Source organism: Triticum urartu, chromosome 1A (assembly GCF_056163025.1).
Source record: "Triticum urartu cultivar PI428250 chromosome 1A, HENAU_Tu73, whole genome shotgun sequence".
Taxonomy (NCBI): Eukaryota; Viridiplantae; Streptophyta; class Magnoliopsida; order Poales; family Poaceae; genus Triticum; species Triticum urartu.
Genome location: NC_141873.1, coordinates 504,312,360 through 504,331,955, shown reverse-complemented (window position 1 = coordinate 504,331,955; position 19,596 = coordinate 504,312,360). Strand labels below are relative to the sequence as shown.

General features: G+C 46.7%; 2 protein-coding genes across 2 annotated transcripts; one reads left to right on the top strand and one right to left on the bottom strand.

The window, feature by feature from the left end:
• The first annotated feature begins 3,124 nt into the window (after positions 1-3,124).
• LOC125536724 (ethylene-responsive transcription factor FZP-like) lies at positions 3,125-4,293 on the top strand. The gene has a single exon (XM_048699971.2). It carries the CDS (start codon positions 3,528-3,530, stop codon positions 4,092-4,094), a length of 567 nt encoding a protein of 188 aa, XP_048555928.2. The 5' UTR covers positions 3,125-3,527; the 3' UTR covers positions 4,095-4,293.
• A 2,105-nt stretch (positions 4,294-6,398) lies between these two features.
• Positions 6,399-17,206, bottom strand: SMC3 (structural maintenance of chromosome 3). The gene is made up of 28 exons (XM_048687958.2): positions 16,794-17,206; positions 15,583-15,672; positions 14,928-15,029; positions 14,664-14,840; positions 14,318-14,448; positions 14,143-14,221; positions 13,914-14,071; positions 13,766-13,841; positions 13,495-13,623; positions 13,290-13,434; positions 13,065-13,195; positions 12,609-12,761; positions 12,300-12,489; positions 11,338-11,471; positions 11,071-11,229; positions 10,518-10,823; positions 10,260-10,436; positions 10,003-10,086; positions 9,680-9,889; positions 9,505-9,594; positions 9,268-9,389; positions 9,019-9,174; positions 8,833-8,940; positions 8,697-8,757; positions 8,254-8,388; positions 7,124-7,211; positions 6,981-7,053; positions 6,399-6,813 (listed from the first exon to the last, which is right to left on the bottom strand). The coding sequence occupies exons 1-28, from the start codon at positions 16,932-16,934 to the stop codon at positions 6,669-6,671; spliced, it is 3,750 nt and encodes a 1,249-aa protein (XP_048543915.2). The 5' UTR covers positions 16,935-17,206; the 3' UTR covers positions 6,399-6,668.
• Between the last annotated feature and the right edge of the window lie 2,390 nt (positions 17,207-19,596).

Sequence of the window (19,596 nt, the reverse complement as noted above, 5' to 3'; positions counted from 1 at the left end):
ACCTTTGTTGGTAAAAGGTCGAACACCTTGCGCTCGTGGTGGCGAAGAGGCCGCGATGATCACCTCGACGCAGCAGGGTGGTTGCCGGCCGGCTACAGGCCGCTCTGGAGCTCTCGTGGGAATCTGCCTCGGCCGCCGTGGTACGTCGCCGGCAGTCGTGTCCCCTCTGCCACCGGCAAGGACGGCGAGGGCCAAACCTCCTCCGATCGACGACCAAAACTACGGTGGAAGCGTGGGCGTGGTGGCGGCCATGTCGAGACGTGGTTTGGTACGGACGGCGGGGGGGCTGCGCGCTGAGGAGACGGACGGAGAATAGCGGCGGCGCCGGCGGCGGAGCGGGACGGGGAGAAAGGGTGAAGCGTTGGGAGCGGAGGGACTGTTAGTGTCCCCGACAGGCGGGCCACGGGGGGATAAGGGCGTGCGTCGAGGCCGTCCACGCGCGTTCGTTTCACCCGAAACCGAGTGCAAGTTTGGGTCGGAGATGGATCGAAAGCGGACGCAATCCGGACATTTATCCGTTTGCGCCCGCGCGCTGGGCCGTTTTATTTGTTCCTTTTATCCCAAATGGACGGAAGCGGACAGGATAGAATCGCGTGGTGGAGTTGGCATAAGCCGGTGTCACCCAAAGCCATGGATCGCTCCGTGCGGTCGTGTCGCGCAAAGCCGATAAGCCAGCGCTGGCCGGTGGCGCCTGGCACGTCCACGTCGCGCTGGGGTAGGAGTAGCAGTAGCAGCATGCTACGGCGGATCTCCTCCCCATCGACGCCGGCAGGTGGCTGCACAAGTTGCCAGCAGCCATCAGCACTCAAGATTCCACCATAATATGATTTGATACGAAATGATGGGCGCATTTTTGGACCAGGGGGCGTGCTGCCGCCGGGGAGCAGTGACGGAACCGGTCCGGTGTGGTGGTAGCACGCACGTCCAACCTGCAACGGCGAACCGAGCGGAAAACCAAGCGGAGCGGTCAGAAGGACAGGCGCCGACGGCGACGGGACCGTCCTGCATGCCTCGTCCCCGCGCCAAAACTTTCCAGGTCCACGTGCGCGCCGGCCGGCCCGGCCATGCCCCCGTCACGGCGACACCACGCCTTGACGTGCCGTCCCACGTGCGGCCGCCTTGTCTCTCTCCCGATGGGCGATCGTCTCGGGGCGGCGTCGACCGACGGGGCCATCCCTCCGCCTCTGCCTGCTCGACACGTCACGCGTGCCGGCCGGCGCCTCCCGGACCCCCATTGATTGATGGTGCGTATGCGCGGTCGCTGATACGAGAGTGATCGGGGAGGGATGGTAGCTCAAGCCTTTCCCCTGCCCTGTTCCTTTCTCCCGTGCGCCGCGCTGCGGTTTGGTGCCGCCCGTCGATGGCTGGCATGGAAGTTTGCACGGCGCGTGCGGCAGGCTAGGCGCCGATCGGCGCCGAACAGGGCAGAGCGGCCCAGCCATCCGGCAGGCAACGCGGCAAATGACATCGGGTAGGCAGGCAGGCAGCGGCGCCGGTGGCAGGCAGGCTCACGTGAACGGGCGAGGCAGCGCCGGACGGCCGATCGAGCCGGGGCCAGCCACGGACCCTGCCCTGCGCTTTGCTGCGTTTTTCCTCTCTCGCCAGCGGCGAGGGAGGGTGTCAGCGTCAGACGGCCGGCCGGCAGCGGAGCCCCATACGGCATGGCCGAATTATTGCGGGGTGTACCAGGCCGGACGGGATCGCGCCGCGCGGCGCAGGCGTACGTGCACGGCCACGGCGGGCAGGCGAGCGTACCACGCACGTATTACGTGTGGTGGGCGTCACCGGACAAGACCGGTCACGGCGTCCGTCCGCCGGCCCGTCCTTCTTCGGCAGCGCAGGGTCTTCAGAGTTAAGGCCATCCTGCCGTAGCGCGGTTGCGTGTCCGCGACGACGATGATGCCAGGCTTATTTGAATCTCGTGCTCGAGCTAGCGCGCGCGCGCGCGTGCGTGCCCAGTGAACCATTCGACAACGCGGTTCATGGTTCCGCCGTACTGGTGGTTTGGCAGCCGTGCGTTGGTTAACGACGCCACGTACACGGTCTAATCCATGGACTTTTGCCGGACAAGCCATTGACAGGACTGTGCAGGATCAAACAGTGCGCCTCGTAGTGGCATACACTAGTAGCATCCGAGGTGACGCAAAACCAGACTTGATTATGCGCAGCAGATGACTCGTCGAATCAGCGATTGAAGCCGCTGGAGCAATGATGGAGCGTGCGTACCACCGCCACCAGTGCACCTACACGGACGCAGGAGCTGCTCCGGCGAGCCAACGCTAGTAATACTCCTACGTCGAGGGTCAGTGTCTGTCAGCAGTGAAAATTAAAACCCTCTCGGCCCATGGCGCGCTCCGGGGAGGTTTGCATCGGCAGGGAAAGGGAAAACACGCCCCATCCGGATCCGTCAACAGTGCACTGAACGCGTAACGTGATGAATGTGCGCCTCTTCCCAACGCGTCGCCACGCTACTGCAGGCAGGCAGGCAGGCAGGCAGGCAGGAAGCATGGCCCTCGGCTCAGCTCGGCTCGCGCGTTCCCGATGCGGTGCCTCCCCCGCTCCTGCTGCCGCGGCCGCAGCAGCAGCAGCGCCGCAGCAGGTCGCCATGCCAGTTCCCGAGAACGACTCGCCAAAGCGAATGCCCCCGCCCCGCACCCCACGAGAAACGAATCAGGCAACGACGCCCCAAACCTCGGCGCGGCGAGCCGGGCCCCGCCGCCGTCTGTGCCCCCGGCCCACGACGCCACGTGAACCACCGAACCGTGCCCCGGCACGTCGCCGTGCGCCGCTCGCACCTCCACCTGGTCTGCCCGGGGGCGCACGCGCATCCCGGGGCCACACGGGGTCAAAAGGCCTCGCGGCACGTACGTACCATCACCACCTGGCCGGCGAAGGGGCTGCACCGGCCGTACAGCGCGACGTAGTACGTGACACAACGTAACGTGCAGGCCGCTTTGCCCGGCCGCGCACGGCAGCGCGGCGCAGGGGCAGTGGGTGGCGTAGGCCGGCTACGGCCGCGCGCTGGGTACGGCGGGATGGGGAGGACGGGACGGGACGGGACGGGGGCGGGCGCATGATGGATGGTGTAGGGCTTGCGTCACGGCGGCAGGGGGCTGGCAGGGTGCAGTGCAGGGCGGCAGGGCCCCGCGCAGCGTCAAATCGCGCGGCGGCTGGGGCGGAGGCGCCGCACCGCACGAGGCCCGGTCAGCGACAGCCTCCCCCCCTCCCTCAAACCCCCCGACGCCTACCCTACCCGCGGTGCCCCAGAGGCCTACTCTACGCCGCTAGCGCCACTGTGCCTCCCCACTTCACGAGGCGCGCCATAGCCATGCCGTAGCATAGCATAGAGTAGGCAGCGAGGGTGACCGAGCTCAAGCTCACGCTGCGTGCCCATCCCGGCCTCCTGGCCTGCCGCTCCGTATAAGAGCCACCACTCGCCAGCCAGGGTTCTTCGGAGAAACTCCACCGCACTCGCCAGCCATACTGTGAAGCGAGCGAGCGAGAGAGGGAGAGGGAGAGGCGGCGTCATGCAAATGCTGCCGGAGGCGAGGGGGCACCACCGGAGCGGCGGCGGCGTCGGAGGCGGCGGTGCCGGGGCGGGAGGGAGGGCGGACGCGGCGGCGCAGGGGCACTACCGCGGGGTGCGGAAGCGGCCGTGGGGCCGGTACGCGGCGGAGATCCGCGACCCGTGGAAGAAGACGCGGGTGTGGCTCGGCACCTACGACACCGCCGTCGACGCCGCGCTCGCCTACGACCGCGCCGCCGTCGCGCTGCGCGGGCCCAAGGCCAGGACCAACTTCGCCGGCGGCCACCTCGCCCCGCACCAGCAGCAGCAGCAGGCGTGCCTCCTGGGTCCCCGGCCGCCGGCGCGGCCCTTCGGCGGCCGCCTCGACGTCGCCCACCCGTCCCCCTGGCACTTCGTCTACTTCCCGTCCAGGCTGCAGGAGTTACTCGCGCAGCCGCTGCCGGCGCATGACGGGAGGAGGGACGCCGCCCCGTCGCTGCCGTCCACGGTGCTGGAGCTCCGGACGGGGCCCAGCAGCTGCCCCCAGTTCGACCTCAACGAGCCGCCGTCACTGATGTTTGGGTCGTGATCTCTTTCGCCGCGCAACGGTGTAGAGCTCCAGCTTCCAAGTGTAGGATCATGGTAGGTACTACGTACGTAGTGAGTATGTAGAGGTAAGTTAGCGGGGTGGAGGAGAAGACTCGTCCGTGTGCTGTGTACATATACTGCTCTGCCATTTTAGCAAAATTTCACCTTGTGTCGCCTTGGCTGGTGTTCGTTCTTGCTGATCTCTTGCAGTTCTGGCCTCCCTTGGTGGTGTCTCTTTGCAAGACACTTTAACCCGAGACTTGCGAAATGCTGTAAAAAGCGACTCAGCTGAGTTTTAGGCCTTGTTTGGATAGATGGTTTGTAGAAAATCCATTTTATATAAACTAGGAAAATGGCCTAACTTAAAACCACGTTTGGCTAGCCTAACTAATCCGTGGATATGAAATACCGAATTTTCTATACAGTTTGTCTAATTCACATTTAGATGTTTTTTAAGGATGTTACATCTAAGCTCCTACAAGTATATAATGTAGCAATAAAAAATAAAAAAAACTAGGATAAAAAAAATAGACCACATCAGCTTAGACATCTACTCCCTCCGTTCCTAAATACTTGTCTTTCTAGGCATTTCAACAAGTGACTATATACGAAGCAAAATGAGTGAATCTACACTCTAAAATATGTCTACATATATCCGTATGTAGTAGTCATTTGAAATGTCTAGAAAGAAAAATATTTAGGAACGGAGGGAGTAGATGTGTCCTAGACAGACCCTTTTCTATAACCCGGAATTTCGCATTTGTGGAAAATCGACTATTAGTCGTTTTTATAAAAACTCGATTTGTATATCCTTGTTCCTTGTTGCCGATCCCGGCGGGCCCGTTCATGAGCGCAGAGAAGCTACCGAGGCTGGTGGCCATTGCCACGTTCTCACTACATATCGCCGGCCTGCTCGAGGGTCAGTGAGACGACGGCGGCTGTGATGGACTCGCCGGTGAGTCGTACAACGTAGTCGTACTCGTACGTCCTCGTCTGGCCGCCGCGCCACGGCTGCCGCGTCCTCCGTCCTGGTCATCGTTGCAGCCGCCGAGGTCAGCTCGTTGAGCGTCGCCGCGCCGGCACGCGACAACAAAGCAGGAGGAGACATATATGGCTGCAGCTTGGCGTCGACCAAAGGGTTTGCACCAGTGGGCACAAGCTTTTCTCGTCCTTAACCCCAACGGCGAGGGTGCATAGCCACAGGCAGGGGCGCCATGGCCATGACCGCCGACGTGCATGCAGCGTGAACGACCAAGAGGAAGGTGGATCCGAGGAGGCTTTTGCCATCAATCCTCTTGTGTCTCTCGCGTACGTGTACGTTTCGTACATTTCGCAGCCGGTTGCAGATGCTTGCCCATGGTAGCAACTTTCTATGTGTGCGTGTACGCGGCCGTCCGGCGAGATCAACTACCCAGCTCCATTACCTGCGTTTCATTGACGGAAAGTCGAGAATAAGAAGATCGCCGGAGAATAGGGAACTGGACAAAGGCACTTTTCAACCCAAACGTGGTCTTTTATAAACTGACTATTAACAAAAAAGTTAGTAAAACCGGTTTTTCTAAAAATCAGGTAAAAACTCGTTTTCTATAAACTCAATGCTAATATTTATTATCCAAACAACCACTTAATGTTCGTGCGATATCCCATGGAATGGACATGGTTTCCTCAGTTGCATGTGCCCCAGGTGCTCGTCCGTGAGCCCAAGCGTACGTGCACGAATGCGTCAGTTTTTTTTTTCGAGCAGACGAATGCGTCGGTTTTGGCTGTACAGAGGTTGTTAACCACAGCGTCATTGCGTTTATAAATTGTTCCTGCCGCAGTACGCCCCAATGGAGCACGCAACGTATAAGTTTATAAGCGAAACGTCCAACTATTTCAAGTTAATGATCCTTGTGCTGCATTTTCTGTAATGATATGTGAGAAATGATGTTGAGATTATTGTTATTTTATGTTTTAGGATTACTGTTATTGTTATTCGGTTGTCTAGAAGTTGTAGAAACTATGACCGGTACAATTCCAATTACTCTTCAGTTTCAATGCGCTATGTCAGAACTTACTCCAAAGAATAAAGCTTCCTAGTGCAGAAGGATATACACAAAGAATTATCACCTTCAAGGCTAACAAAACGATACAAGTTAGTAGTAACTTGAAAGTCACGCAAGCAACATTACATTTCTTTTTTTTTGACGGGCAACATTACAATTCTAATAGTGTAACAATTGGTTATTTACATAAACGTGTCTAACCATACCTCATATCATTCTGACAGAAGCAGAGTGTTTGTTCTGAAAGACACATCAGGGCATACCAGGATTACAAAGTTTCTTGCTTGAACAATAGGTTCCATTGGGAACCAATAAAATATTAGCAATTCACATTCAGTTAGGCCTACATACATCAAATACCTTAAGTTACCAAATGTTCTAACCTCGTCCTGTCATTCTTATTCTTACATGGCATAAAACCATCTTAGCAGTACAATAAAGCTTGATGCCGAAGGAACCTCGGTTCCATGATGGCACAGCAGAAGATTACATTGAGATGAAACTCCACCATGCAGACTACTAGACTACCTTCATGCTCTCGGCGAAGCTTCGAGGGTTGTTGGTTTCGTGCCCTCGGCAAAGCTTCCAGGGTTGATAGTTATACTCTTGGTGCAATTATCAGTCTTGTAGATGCCAACCAGCCTATCAGCTAGTTCAAACATGTTGTTTCTGAGACTGCAGAAAGGGTGACAGACATAAGTAATATAATCTATCAAATGTGAAAGGAACAGAGCCTAATAACAAAGCGTTTACAACCTCTACAGGATTTTCAAGCTTGAGTACAAGATATAAAATCAAAGAGAGAAGGTAAATTTGAGAGAAGTGAGCTGAAACAAGCATACCTAATAATAATGAACTGGGCATCCTTGGTACGATCTTTCACATAATGTCCGACAATGGATACATTCTTAAAATCTGCAAACAGGAGTTTCATTAGCCCATTTGACATGTCAGATTATTAGTTCAAGAAGGTAACAAGGCTTACCCAATGCTGCATCTATCTCGTCCATAACATACAATGGAGTTGGTTTATAATGGTGAAGAGCAAACACTAGAGCCAGGGAGCTAAGCGTCTGTACGACAACAAATGTTTCAATAGGTATATACCCAAAAGAGTAACATTATCATGAGAAATGTTTGCAGTCCATGTAAGTATGTAACATGTAGATTGCACAACAAAAGAGTACATGTAAGGGATGTATACATTTTATACAATATCAAACATAACTAATCAAGTTGCGAATTTCATGCAGTCTGCAAAATATGCAATGGTGGTATCGCTGTGTAACGCGAGGCAAGTCATAAACAGGTAAAAAAGTAAGATGTGCATACTAGCACAGTAGCACCTTAGCACTTGATTGAATGGGATAAAAGGGCTAGGGGCATGTTGTTCCTGCCAAGCATCCCTGCCAAAGAATTGGCTTAGCAAATTTTTTGGCAGAGTACTTCATCCTTTGTTGGCCAAAATTTTGGCACAGTTTGTGTAGGAAACAGCAAAGGGTTCAAACTCCAAAGCCAACGGAATTTTGGAAACACAGCAGGCAGTATATTTGCCATCAAGGTTTGTGAGTTGGTGGCATGAGCCAAATCACATCACAGCTAATTTTTTACTCTATAATCAAATATATATTATGCGCTACGATATCTTAAGTATGAATGTACAGCCATTTTAACCAGGAAACCAATTCAAACATAAGTACATAGTGTTATATTTTAAATTTGAATTAAAAATCTCATTGTGCATCTCCGGAAAAGGTTGTGGATTTGATGGAGGCTAACTCAAGTGCCTGGTCTGCTAAATGAGGGAACACAACTTCTCTGAAACATCTTTATATCCCAATCTGAAGTGTGAGAGCTAGAAAGTATCTTAATTACAAAATAAGCAATAATGCAGTACGACATTTCTGATATCATTATGGTGGCCTCAATTTTTCATGTGGTGTCATTGGTAAAGCCCATCATTAGGTATTAGGAAAACAATGAGCAATATGCACCTATTATTCACTAAAAATATTAATTTATAATAATGACTTTCTGATTGATATCTTTATTCATAAACATAAAGATAAAAGAGCTTAACTTTCTAACATTCTATAAGTGTGGAAAAAGAAATACCTTCTCGCCACCAGATAGGTTGGCAATGTTCTTCCAGCTTTTCTTGGGAGGCCTTACGCTGAAAACAACACCTTCTGAAAATGGATCCAACGAATCAACAAGTTCCAGCTCCGCATCTCCTCCAAGTGTAATCATCTAAAACCACAAGATAATATGTTGGAATCATTTCAGTATCTTCAAAAATAAGCATCAATGTAGTGAACATATCGTTGTTCCACCAATGAAGTCATATACTTAGTCACCAGGCTTGCTTTCTTCTACTCCGCCTTTCAGAATTGTTGATTCACAAGAAATGTGTACGAGGAAAGCACTGATTATAATTGTTAAATTTCAGTTCATAGGGGCAGTTACAGTCTAATCAAATCAACTCTTGGATTATGTGTCAAGTTTGTCAAATGGTGATAGAGTTTGTGAAATTACATGCTTGTTATACATATTCATACCTGGTACATCTCTTTCAGTTTCAAAGAGATCAAGTTGAACCCTGCCATGAACTCATCTAACCTGCAATAATATATATTGCATGTAAGATGCCAAATCAGCAAATACTCTTATTAAAAACGAAATCAAAACCAGTACCTTCTCTTCCTCAGTCCATCATATAGCTTCTTAAGATCATCACGCTCCTGAGTGGTAGCATTTAGTTCATCAACACGTTCGCCATATAAACGAGCCTTTGTGCGATACCTGATTCGACCAAAGATAAGCAATGAATACATTGATGGGCAAAGGTTCTGTCAATAGGTATAGAGCATTAGTCCATACTCTGCTATTGAATCCAGATTTGGACTCGAGTCTTTAATCTGCGCTTCCAGCAATGCCACCATCTCCATGGCTTTTTTCAGGTCACACATTTCATTGAGATGCTCATCACTAAGTGTTTCTTTAAGTTTCTCAGGATCAATCGCATCCTTCTGGAGTCTGATGACGAAAAAAAACATATCCTCATTTGAAAACAGCAAGAAAACATGCATGATTCATAAAGTAACTGAAAAATATAGCATTTGCACATACTGATCCATGTGTTTGGCAAGATTTGTCTGAATGTCAGCTAGCCTTTTCTTATATGCCTTCACCTTCATTTCCCACTCCTTGGCAAGCTTTTTTGTATCTTGCAGTTTGTACTCTGCATCAACCTGTTTTTACACATAAACAGTTCATGTTTTCTTGCATAAAAGTTCAGTTCGTTAAAACTTACAAGTCATCGACCAAGTTCATGAAAGTATAATAGGATCTAAATTAATGAGAGACCTCAGTGGCTCTTAGTTCATCCACCACTTTCTTTGTTTTATTGTAGTCTTCCTTTGTCTTGTCAAGCTCCTCTTTATGGGTGTCCATCATCTACAAGTCAAAACTGGATTAACATTACCCTTCCAAATATGCAACCCAGTCAAGGTCCAGGCTGTAGAGCAACATAACTAACTACCTCCTGGGTCTTCTTATAATCTTCTTGAACCAGAAAAGCCTTCTTCTCAATCTCTTTGAAAACGGACATTAACTTCTCCTTTTGAGCAAGCAGATTTTCCATTTCTTTTTTGGCCTCCTCAACACCCTTGGCTAACTTTTTCATCAACTTTTCACATGTAGTTATTTTAACTTTGTGGCGATTGATGTCTGAGCTAGTTTTGTCAAGTTCCTGATGTTTGAAGCACGAAATCATAAACGTCAGAGTAAGAGAAACACACACACACACACACACACACACACTCACCCCAGAGAAAAGAAATAAACATGCAAGAATGTGCTTACAGATTGGATTTTTTCTACTTTTGCCTTCTGATCCTTGAGCACCTGCCCCCCTGCATTTTCAATTTTCTGCTGAAGTTCTGAAGCCTGTTGTAAATTCAACCAAACTCGAGTTACGGTTAATGTAATAGAGACTGTATTTATAACAACAATGCTACAAGAAATTGGAACATAGCATCCAACTGGGAGAGGCCGAAATTTTAAGAGTGTTTAACATTTTTTTGGCAAAATGAGACTTCAAGGTTTGTATAGGCACTTGCCTGATCTTTGAGCTTGCTAGAACTCTTCTCAAGCTTCTTTAGTGCAACTTGTTCAGTAGAAATAAGGTCATCCAGCTCTTTCATTCTGCTGATCTCATCATCTTTGGGATTTGCTGCAGCCTCCAGCGAATCTAGTCGCTTCTCATTGTAAGTGTATTGGGCATTCATACTCTCAACCTTGTACAGGAGGAATAAAGGTAAGGTGATCTCAACATAACAGAAAACTTGAAGAATAAGAAGAACATTTGTAGTTTATACCTCCTTTTTCGCTTTTGCCAGTTCCATCTCAAGTCGAGATTTAGCATCTTCCAGGGACCGGTAGCGTTTTTTAGCATCATTAATATTTTCACGCAGCCTGCTGAGTTGGTCAACAAGTTTGTTGAGATCATTTTCAGCATTCATAACAGCCTCTTCTGAAACACTTTCTCGGATGGATGTGCCCATCTTGCCACCTCGTGGTTTGCCACCACCACCGCTCATGGTCCCAGACTTCTCAAAAAGTGCACCGTCGAGGGTAACTACCCGGCGAAACTCATTATCAGCAGTATATGCAATTCGAGTGGCCTGAAAACAAAAAACATATGCTTGCTGTTACTGCTTAAATGCAAGCAGCAGAAGGAGTGGTATTGCTTGGTAACAGAATATGGTATGTTCCTGAATAAATTAATTTTCAGTATGGCAGTTCCATGAAAATGCTAGGAAGCCAATTGTGATATAGTTTGAGAAACAAGCAAATAAGGCACATAATAAATGCAAGCAGCTAAGACATACACAAATAAACTAAGTGGAACAGACAAACTTCAAGCTTTACCTGATCAAGATCCTTTGCAACAACAGTATTGCCCAAGGTTGCAAAGAAAGCTAACTTCAGCTTCTCATCTTTAACCTTTACCAGATCAAAGAGGCGTGGAACTCCTTCAGGGGTTTTTACTTTTTCTTGTAGCTTACGAAGATGGTGTGCTTGCTTTTCCTGTAATGGTAAAATAACAAAATTATGCCTCTTGCAGTAAAACAAACAAGGTAAAGGTTTGAATACAGGTACACACAAAAGCAAAAAGGAAACAAACTAGAGCATTACCAGTATCATAAAAGTAGCAATCCCAAGATTTCTTCTGCGTAATAGTTCAACACAAGCTTGGGCCGAATTTGTTGTTTCAACAACAATATAATCAAGTCCATGGCACGCTGTCGATATGGCAACATCATATTTTGCTGCAACACAATAGTTTATAAATTAAATGACATATAATTTAATAAATGTTCCCACAAAGATATTGTGTAAAATAGAATGCCGCCTCAGATTATAAACCATAGAAATTTCATAAATATTTGATGACCAGTGAGGACCACCTCAGTCCTACAATATGAGATTTGACTGTAAAGTACAGCACCAATAACATAGGATGCCGGAGACCGCAAAAACTAAAACTAATACGTAAAGTCAGAAGGTTCCCAAACTTGGCAGATTTGTGGGCTTTGCGTATAAATACTGGCTTGAGAAACCTTGACCTATAACAGGCTAATACAAGCAAACAGCAAGGGGAAGTTTTTTTCATCAATGGTGTGTCATTTATAAAGCATTAACCCAATATAAATATTAGTTATCTTAATCAAAACCTCTGGTAAGAGTAAATGCACTTTCCATAGTCAGCAGTACCAAACGTTACAACTAGATTTCACTAAATCATGCCGTTACAATACATTTTTAAAAAGGTGCAAGTGAGACACAAAAAATTCCCATGTTAAATTAACTCATCAAGTTCATTTGTTCCATCAGATAACATTGGTCAAATGCTCAAAGCTATAATATCAAATTCATTGGTCGCAGTGGAAGTGTGGGGGCGGCGTCCCCATCACCTTGCTCATGTGCAAGCAAATGAGAATTTGTTTCCTGAGCAACAAAATCGAGATGTGTTTCCGAGCACTAAAAAGAGAACTCTTCAGCACTCAAATGTAGAAAATCAGCAGAGTCCAAGGTTGGAATAGTTTAACTGCATTCATTTAAAAGTCATTCGTCTATGGCTATGGTTTATATCTTACCATCAATTGCACCAAGATCACCTAGCCTTCCATAAATGCCTTCTATTTCCTTTGATTCTTTAGCTTGTAGAATTGCTTTCAAAACAGTGCCATGATTCTTCTCAGAATCCCTCGTCGATTTAATCTCCACAACTTTCTGCCTAGCTGCTTGTTCAAGAGGAATTAGGGACTCCTCTTGTTTTAGGCATTCCTGTTACAGATTCCAAGTTAGAGATCCAGGATATCCCGGATCCTCGACCGCATAAGGCTGATGAACTTAATAGTTGAAGGGAGAAGAAATGACTCAGAACTGATATGAAGTGATTTTACCTGTTCAACTTTACGAGCTTCAGATGCTTCACTCTGATGTTTCTCTATTTTTCCTTCGAGCTCCGTAATAAATGTGTCCTTTGTTTTTATTTTTTCCTTGATGATTTCCATCTGGTTTTGGGCATCAGTTAATTCTGCTCGAGCTCCATCATGCTGAAAAGGTAACAAGGTTCATGTGAACTAACAAAGGTCAGAATATTATATATTTCCATTTTTGTGGAAAAAATCATAAAATAGGAACACAAAAAATCCTGGAGTCTGACTCCTGCAATGTGATGCTGAATAGTGAATACTTGTGTTCCCATAAGGCAGGTCCAAGTTGTGATGGCAAAACTGAAAACTGTGTTATTGGTAACAGGATTTCTTGCACTCAATGGAAGACATGTCCAAACTGGCAGCTAGGTGGTATTATCTTGTCTTCCCTGTTTAAAACATTACAAGGCAAGGATAGCTAACCTTCTGTTTCATTAATTTTTTCTCCCCAGATGCAACATCTAGCCTTCCTTTATGCTCAATAATTTGATTTTCCCATGGTTCAAGCTCAGTCCTTACTTGGGCAAGTTCAGCACGTAGCTTTTCAGTTTCCTCTGCAATTACAAAAAATGGGTATTAAGCAAAACAGTCCACGGGTGGGGGGGGGGGGGGGGGGGGGAGGAGGCAGTACTGAGAGAAAAATATGACCTCGAGAGCTTTCTTTAATTCGCTCCAGTACTTTCTCTTCTTGGTTTAATCGTTCTTGCAATTTTGGTATCTCTTCTTCAAGCTGTGGAATGAGATTGGATGATTCTTCAATCTCTTTTGCTGATCCTTCAATTTTTGAGGTATCCTGGAAGGTGAAACTTTAGACTTTGTTGCTTGAGTTAGAACTGAAATCATTTTAAAATACCTTTTCAGCTTTGTCCTCCAGCTTCTTGATCTTCTGCTTGAGATGTTTTAAATCTTCCCTGTGTTTTACATCTTTTCTCTCAAATTCCTTAAATTGATCCTTGCAGGCTTTCATGTTATTCTCAAGTTCCTGATCATATAGAGAGCAAACATTAAAGACAGGCATTTAATTAGACCAAAAGTTAAACTAGCAAAGAAATCACTAAATACGTAAGAGCAATTCAACTTCGAATTCACAGCAAGGTTCCAGAAAATATAATTTAAGACCACACCTCTTGCCTTTTGACACGCTTGTTGTAAGCTTTCTCCATTTCCTTCAGCTCCTGAGAGTTCTGTTTAATTTTTTCCCTGGATTATAACCAAAACAATTAGTACTAAACTCATGACTTCTGTTCATGTACAAACATGGCAATAAATCACCTTTCAGAGGCAAGGTTCTTCGCTAGGTCCGTAACATTCTCTTCTAGCTGAGGAACATGTGATGTAGCATCATCAGAAGCCATTGTGGTTGCCTTTTCTTGCCATTTCAAAAGCAAAAGTTCCTTCAGCATGTATGCTTCAGCTTCATTTTTTGCATTCTATAGGAAGAAAGCACCATCAGTAGTGTTAATCAACCCAAAAGAATCAATTTATGACATCTGATCAGCACCTCTAAACTGTCCCTTTCCTTCTCAGCCAATTTCAGCATCTGCACTGACGCGGTTCTCTTTTCATTGAGCACTTCCAACCTAAGGGGGGTAGAGAACATGAGAATGATTACATCACACTACATGGACAACACGCACTCATCATGACAACAAGCATCGAAAATTTTGATAACTTACTGTTTGTTAGCTTCTTCGATTTTCTCAACATATTGGTTTGTCCCAATGATGTCTTCTAGATATTCTAGAAAACCCTCGTCATGTGGACTTTGAGCTTTGGGTTTCATCAGGGAGATCTGCTCAACCTCGCCCTATACAGTAACCAGCTCAGAAGTCAGGTATTTGTAATACGACAAAATACAGTTGGAAAAGCACCTTATGACTGCCTAGCAATTCCATGTAGACTTAAACCAAGAAATATGCAAAGAGTGAAAAATTTATGAAGGTAATCAAAAGTAAGATGTTATCTAACAAAACATGAAATATCCATATAATGGCAATGCAAACTGAGGAAAGTGCACAAAACCTGAAGGATCAGAAAGCGATTATTATCAAGGTCCACTCCTTTGCCCTTCAACACTTTTGTTACTTCAGTAAAATTGCTTCCACGGTTATTTATGTAATATCTAGAGGTGTTGTCACGGAACGCAACTCTTGTTATGGAAAATTCACTGCCCTCAACAACCTTGTAGTTTCCACCATCCTGCATATGGCAACAGAGAAAAAAGAAACAAGGAATTATGGCCTAATGAAGCGATAAGAAACAATAAGGACATGGCTCAAGCAATACCAGATCAATGATTTCTTGAAAATGGACAGAAACACCAGCACTGTCTAAGTTCTGGTGATTGGAAGAGTTGTGTATGAGCTCTGAGACCTTGTTAAGGCGCATCTGCAGTTAGGAGAGAACTAATCAGAAACAATATACATAATGCGAAACAACCAATAAATAGATTGTTCCAAGTCAAAAAAAACATCTCCTGAATGTGAGGTCATCTTTTGTGAGCTTGAGAAAAGAAATTTACGTTGTTAATCAAAACATCCAAAGTAAACATTTAAACCTTTGCAGGAAATGGCCTATAGAAAAATGGGAGGACAATACTTCATAAAGAAAGGGTCACATCATGCCAACTATTGAACACATCCCACTTAGCCACCAAAAAATTAGTAACCATCAAAGTACCAATATAGTACATCATATAATACCTTTAGGCAAAGATGTGTTTACTTTGTCTGTTATACAAAACAAGCATCTCAGTAGGTTGTTAAACTCAACCTTTGGAATAATTCGGTACCATGCTGACAGGAATTGCCAGCCTTTAACCCTTGGATAGGGCAAGATAAATAAGGTGACTTGATAAGATATGATATGTACATACTACCAGGAATCATACAAATATCCTGATGAAATGAAAGCATATAAAACATGGAGCATTGATATCCACCTGCTTTGCACGCTTTCCAAACACGAAGAGCATTGCATCAATGACGTTGCTCTTCCCACTTCCATTTGGCCCAACAACAGCCGAAAAGCTCTGCAACCAAGAAAAAACATCATCATAATTTGTTTTGCCTCTGGGAATCATCACTTGGCATGCACCTAGACAAAAAGCATGCAATCGAGAAAATTATATTGTACATGAGTCATATCTGCAGCGCGGAAATTCGGTGTCGCACAAAACTATAGAAGGCTAGAACTCTAATTTACTTTCAGGCTATCTCTGCTTATAAGATCATATTTGACTAGTGTTGTGGCTGTATAAATTATGATAAAGGTATTCACAAATTACAGCCTCTGCACGAAAATATTCACAGCAGACAGTCAACTAAACCATACAATCCAGGCATATCGCTTCAAAACTACCCTGTGTTCATTATACTTTAAAAAAATATGATACAAGTGTTCTGCATCCTTGGCATATTTTTGTACTTCAGCGATTAAATAATGCTCATGGTATTTGTTCAGTCAAGTGAGTCAACTGCAGTGGCATCCATCTTGTCTTCGCAAATTACAGCTTCTGCACGGAAATATTCACAACAGACAATCAACTAAACCATACAAATCAAGGCATATGGCTTCAGAACCACCCTGCAAACATTGTTTTGAGCATTTTATGTCTGCTGAATGTATCACAATCTAAGCAGGTGTTTGTGCTTCATGGTGCCAATTGTAAGAGCCACTCCATGGTTTCAGACTCAGCGTGCGCAAGTAGTTGGCTACAAAATTTACAGTTCATATTTGATAGAATCACAACTAACAAGACAGAACAGAACATTGAAGCCGAAGGAACAACAGACAGTGCAGCTAATTTGGAATAACGTAGGCATGGGGGAGACCAGAGATGCATCTTTCGAACAAACCATGCAAAACTCCTCTCGAGACGCTAAACCTGAGTGAGACTGTTGACCAGTTGACATTTCTAGGGTTTTACGGAATTATAGATCGAGTAGAAAATGCAACTCAAGCATGCCAAATTATGTTCCTAGGACCTCGAATCGGCTGCCAAATCGGGCGAAAAGGGGGAAACGGGAGAGGGGGGACTCCGTGTGTGCGACGCACGGCCGCCCTAACTCCGTTCCCCTGGGTCGAGAAGACGAGCACGTCAAAGTACTAGAAATTAGCTAGGGCTCGCATCTGCGCGAGAGAGGATGATACCTTGTGGAACGGGCCGATGCGCTGCTCCCCGGCGTAGGACTTGAAGTTGCGGAGAACCATCTCCTGTATGAACAGCCGCGGCTTCGCCGGCCGTCCCGGCGAGCTAGCCGGCGAAGGCGACGGCGGTGGCGAGGTCTCCATGGAAGAGAGGGTTACTGAGATCCCCCGGTATTTCAAAATGGAGTCGCGGGAGACCGGAGCGCGAGGGCCACCGAGGCGGTATTACCCACCCAGCCGACGGTGCTGACCCGGCACCAGATCTCCGCCGTTGCCGCCGCCGGCGCTGCTTTCCCTGGGCGAAGCCGGAGGCGGGGTGCGGGGAGGAGAGAGTTGGTGGTGACTGGTGGGGAAATTTTGGGGAAAGTCGAAGTGGCTGGGAGGGAGATGGGGATTTGGGGGTTTGGGGGGAATTTTTGGGAGGGAAAACTGAAAGGTTGGGAGGGCTTCCGCCCTTCGTGCGATGTCAGACCAAATTTAATCGGAAATCTGTGGAACTGGGTTGGACTACATGTGGGCCTGAAGTTGGCTTACATATGGCCCATGCTTCCTGTCATGTTGGGCTATACACCTAGTTTTCTTTTGTGTCTCAAAAAAAACATCTAGTTTTCTTTTCCCTCAAAAAAAAATCTAGTTTTTTTAGTTGCAATAATAAATCCTCCAAACACAAAAAAAAACAGACATGTGGCCACATTTGAAACAAAAGGAACGACGTAGAATCTTGGTGGATATAATTTCTATAAGAAATATTTCTTTGATACCCTTTGGGACAAATGGATTGCCATCCTACATTCGTTTGATGTTCCTATGGAATTGGCTATTCCACAGGAATTTTATAGGAAACCAAACATGATGTCACCTCATGTTTTTTTGCTCTGGTGTCTACAGTTCATGTGCCTTTCTGCGGTACATCCAAACCACGATTTGGAGATTTTTCATGCGATTTTAGTTCTCATAGGGGTCCAGGATTCATGACATCTCAATTTCTAAATTTTTTTATTATATGGTTTGAGTTCCTTCCACAATAGGCTTTGGATTATTATAGCAGCTTTTAAAAAGGTCGGTTGTATTTTCCTAGTCAAATTATGTAGGGCAATAGATTACTTAAGAGAGAGCAAATAGCCTCCTTTGTCTTACAAGAAGATTGTCTTGTGATACCTAATGTAAATTTCTAAATAAATATTTTAGCATGCAACTACTAAATACTAAAAATAACACTAAAAAATTAAGTTAAACGTGTTTTCATTAAGATGTTATGAAGGTGTAAGAGGCGACTGTATTTTTCGGTGTTAGGGCATCTCCAACGAGAACCCACAAAAAAACCTCCCGCATCCGTCCCCGGACAGAGGGGGCGCGAACACAGATGCGGGAGGCAGCCATCCAACGCTAGCCGCATATTGTCCGTTAACAAATTCAAATCTACGCTAATCCACAAAGTGCGTCAGATCGCATCCCTCATCACAACAAAAAAAGGCAAATATGCTTAGTGTTTACATGCCCGAATCCAAAAGAACATCAGTCTGACAGTCCGTGCATTCCTTCCCTGCTGGACCGGCCATCCCAGCAAGATGCTTTCCGATCAAGAAGGTGTTATCGCCGCCGCGTAGGCAGCCTCCGCGTCCGCGTCCTCATCTTGCGTCGCCGCCAACTAATCTTTCTGCCGCTCCAGCATCTGATAGCGGACATATTGCACGATAATTCTAGCATCGGCATCCAAAGAGTCGATATTCAAGGTCAACATCTTGGCGTCCTTCGCATTAGCGACGATCTTCTCACCCTCTTTTCCTCGAGCGTGGCCTTCTTCTCCTTGAGCGCCACCTTCCTCTTCTCGATCATGGTCCTCCTCTCTTTGAGCTTGATCTTCTTCTCAGTCGCATCCATCAACTGCTTGAACCTCTCTATCTTTCGCTCCTCCTTGATGTCCGAGCGCCTCACGCATTCCTCTTCCTTCTTCGCCAAGATCTCCTCAAACCTCTCCGTCAGCTTGGCCGCCGCACCTTCTCGATGCCCTCTCCTCCTCCCACTTCTTGCTCCGCAAATTTCTTCTAACCTTCTTTGGTGGTTCTTGGGCTGGGTTGGTAAGGTCACCGGTTTCATCCTCGTTGGCTTGGGTGGCGTTCTTGGCAATGAAAAGGTTCAACTTCGGCTGCCCATTCAACTTCAACCAACAATGCATGACAGTGAAGGACTTCTTCTCCAACTTTTCGTACACCACACGAGCATGAGTAGACTACAAAAGTGAAACAGTGCAAATCCGTCTAGTGAGCAACAAAACAATACATATCCGGCTACTGATCAACAAAGCTAGAGCATACCCAGCTATTGATCAACAAAACTAGAGCATATCCACCTACTGATCAACTTACTTGCTCGGTGATTTGTGCACTGCCAGACCACCATGCGATAAGATGCTTCAAGTGTTGGGAAACGTTGCATGGAAAACAAAAGAATTCTACGCACACGCAATGATCTATCCATGGAGATGCATAGCAACGAGGGGGAGAGTGTGTCTACGTACCCTCGTAGACTGTAAGCGGAAGTGTTTCACAATGCGGTTGATGTAGTAGTACTTTCTTCGCGATCCACCAATCGAGTACCAAACGTACGACACCTCTGAGTTCTGCACACGTTTAGCTCGGTAACGTTCCTCGCCTTCTTGATCCAGCAAGACGTCGAGGTAGTAGATGAGTCCCATCAGCACGACAGCGTGGTGACGGTGATGGCGAAGTGATCCTCACAGGGCTTCGCCTAAACACTACGAAGATATGATCATGGGAGTAAACGATGGAGGGGGCGCCGCACATGG

Bases quoted from the DNA above. Each gene is read 5' to 3' on its own strand.
- LOC125536724 (XM_048699971.2), top strand. From the start codon at position 3,528: ATGCAAATGCTGCCGGAGGCGAGGGGGCACCACCGGAGCGGCGGCGGC.
- SMC3 (XM_048687958.2), bottom strand. From the start codon at position 16,934: ATGGAGACCTCGCCACCGCCGTCGCCTTCGCCGGCTAGCTCGCCGGGA. The intron at 14,449-14,663 runs GTTTTGTGCACT...GTTACTGTATAG, and splicing joins ATCGCTTTCTGATCCTTCAG to GGCGAGGTTGAGCAGATCTC. The intron at 10,824-11,070 runs GTAAAGCTTGAA...TTTTGTTTTCAG, and splicing joins TTGCAAAGGATCTTGATCAG to GCCACTCGAATTGCATATAC.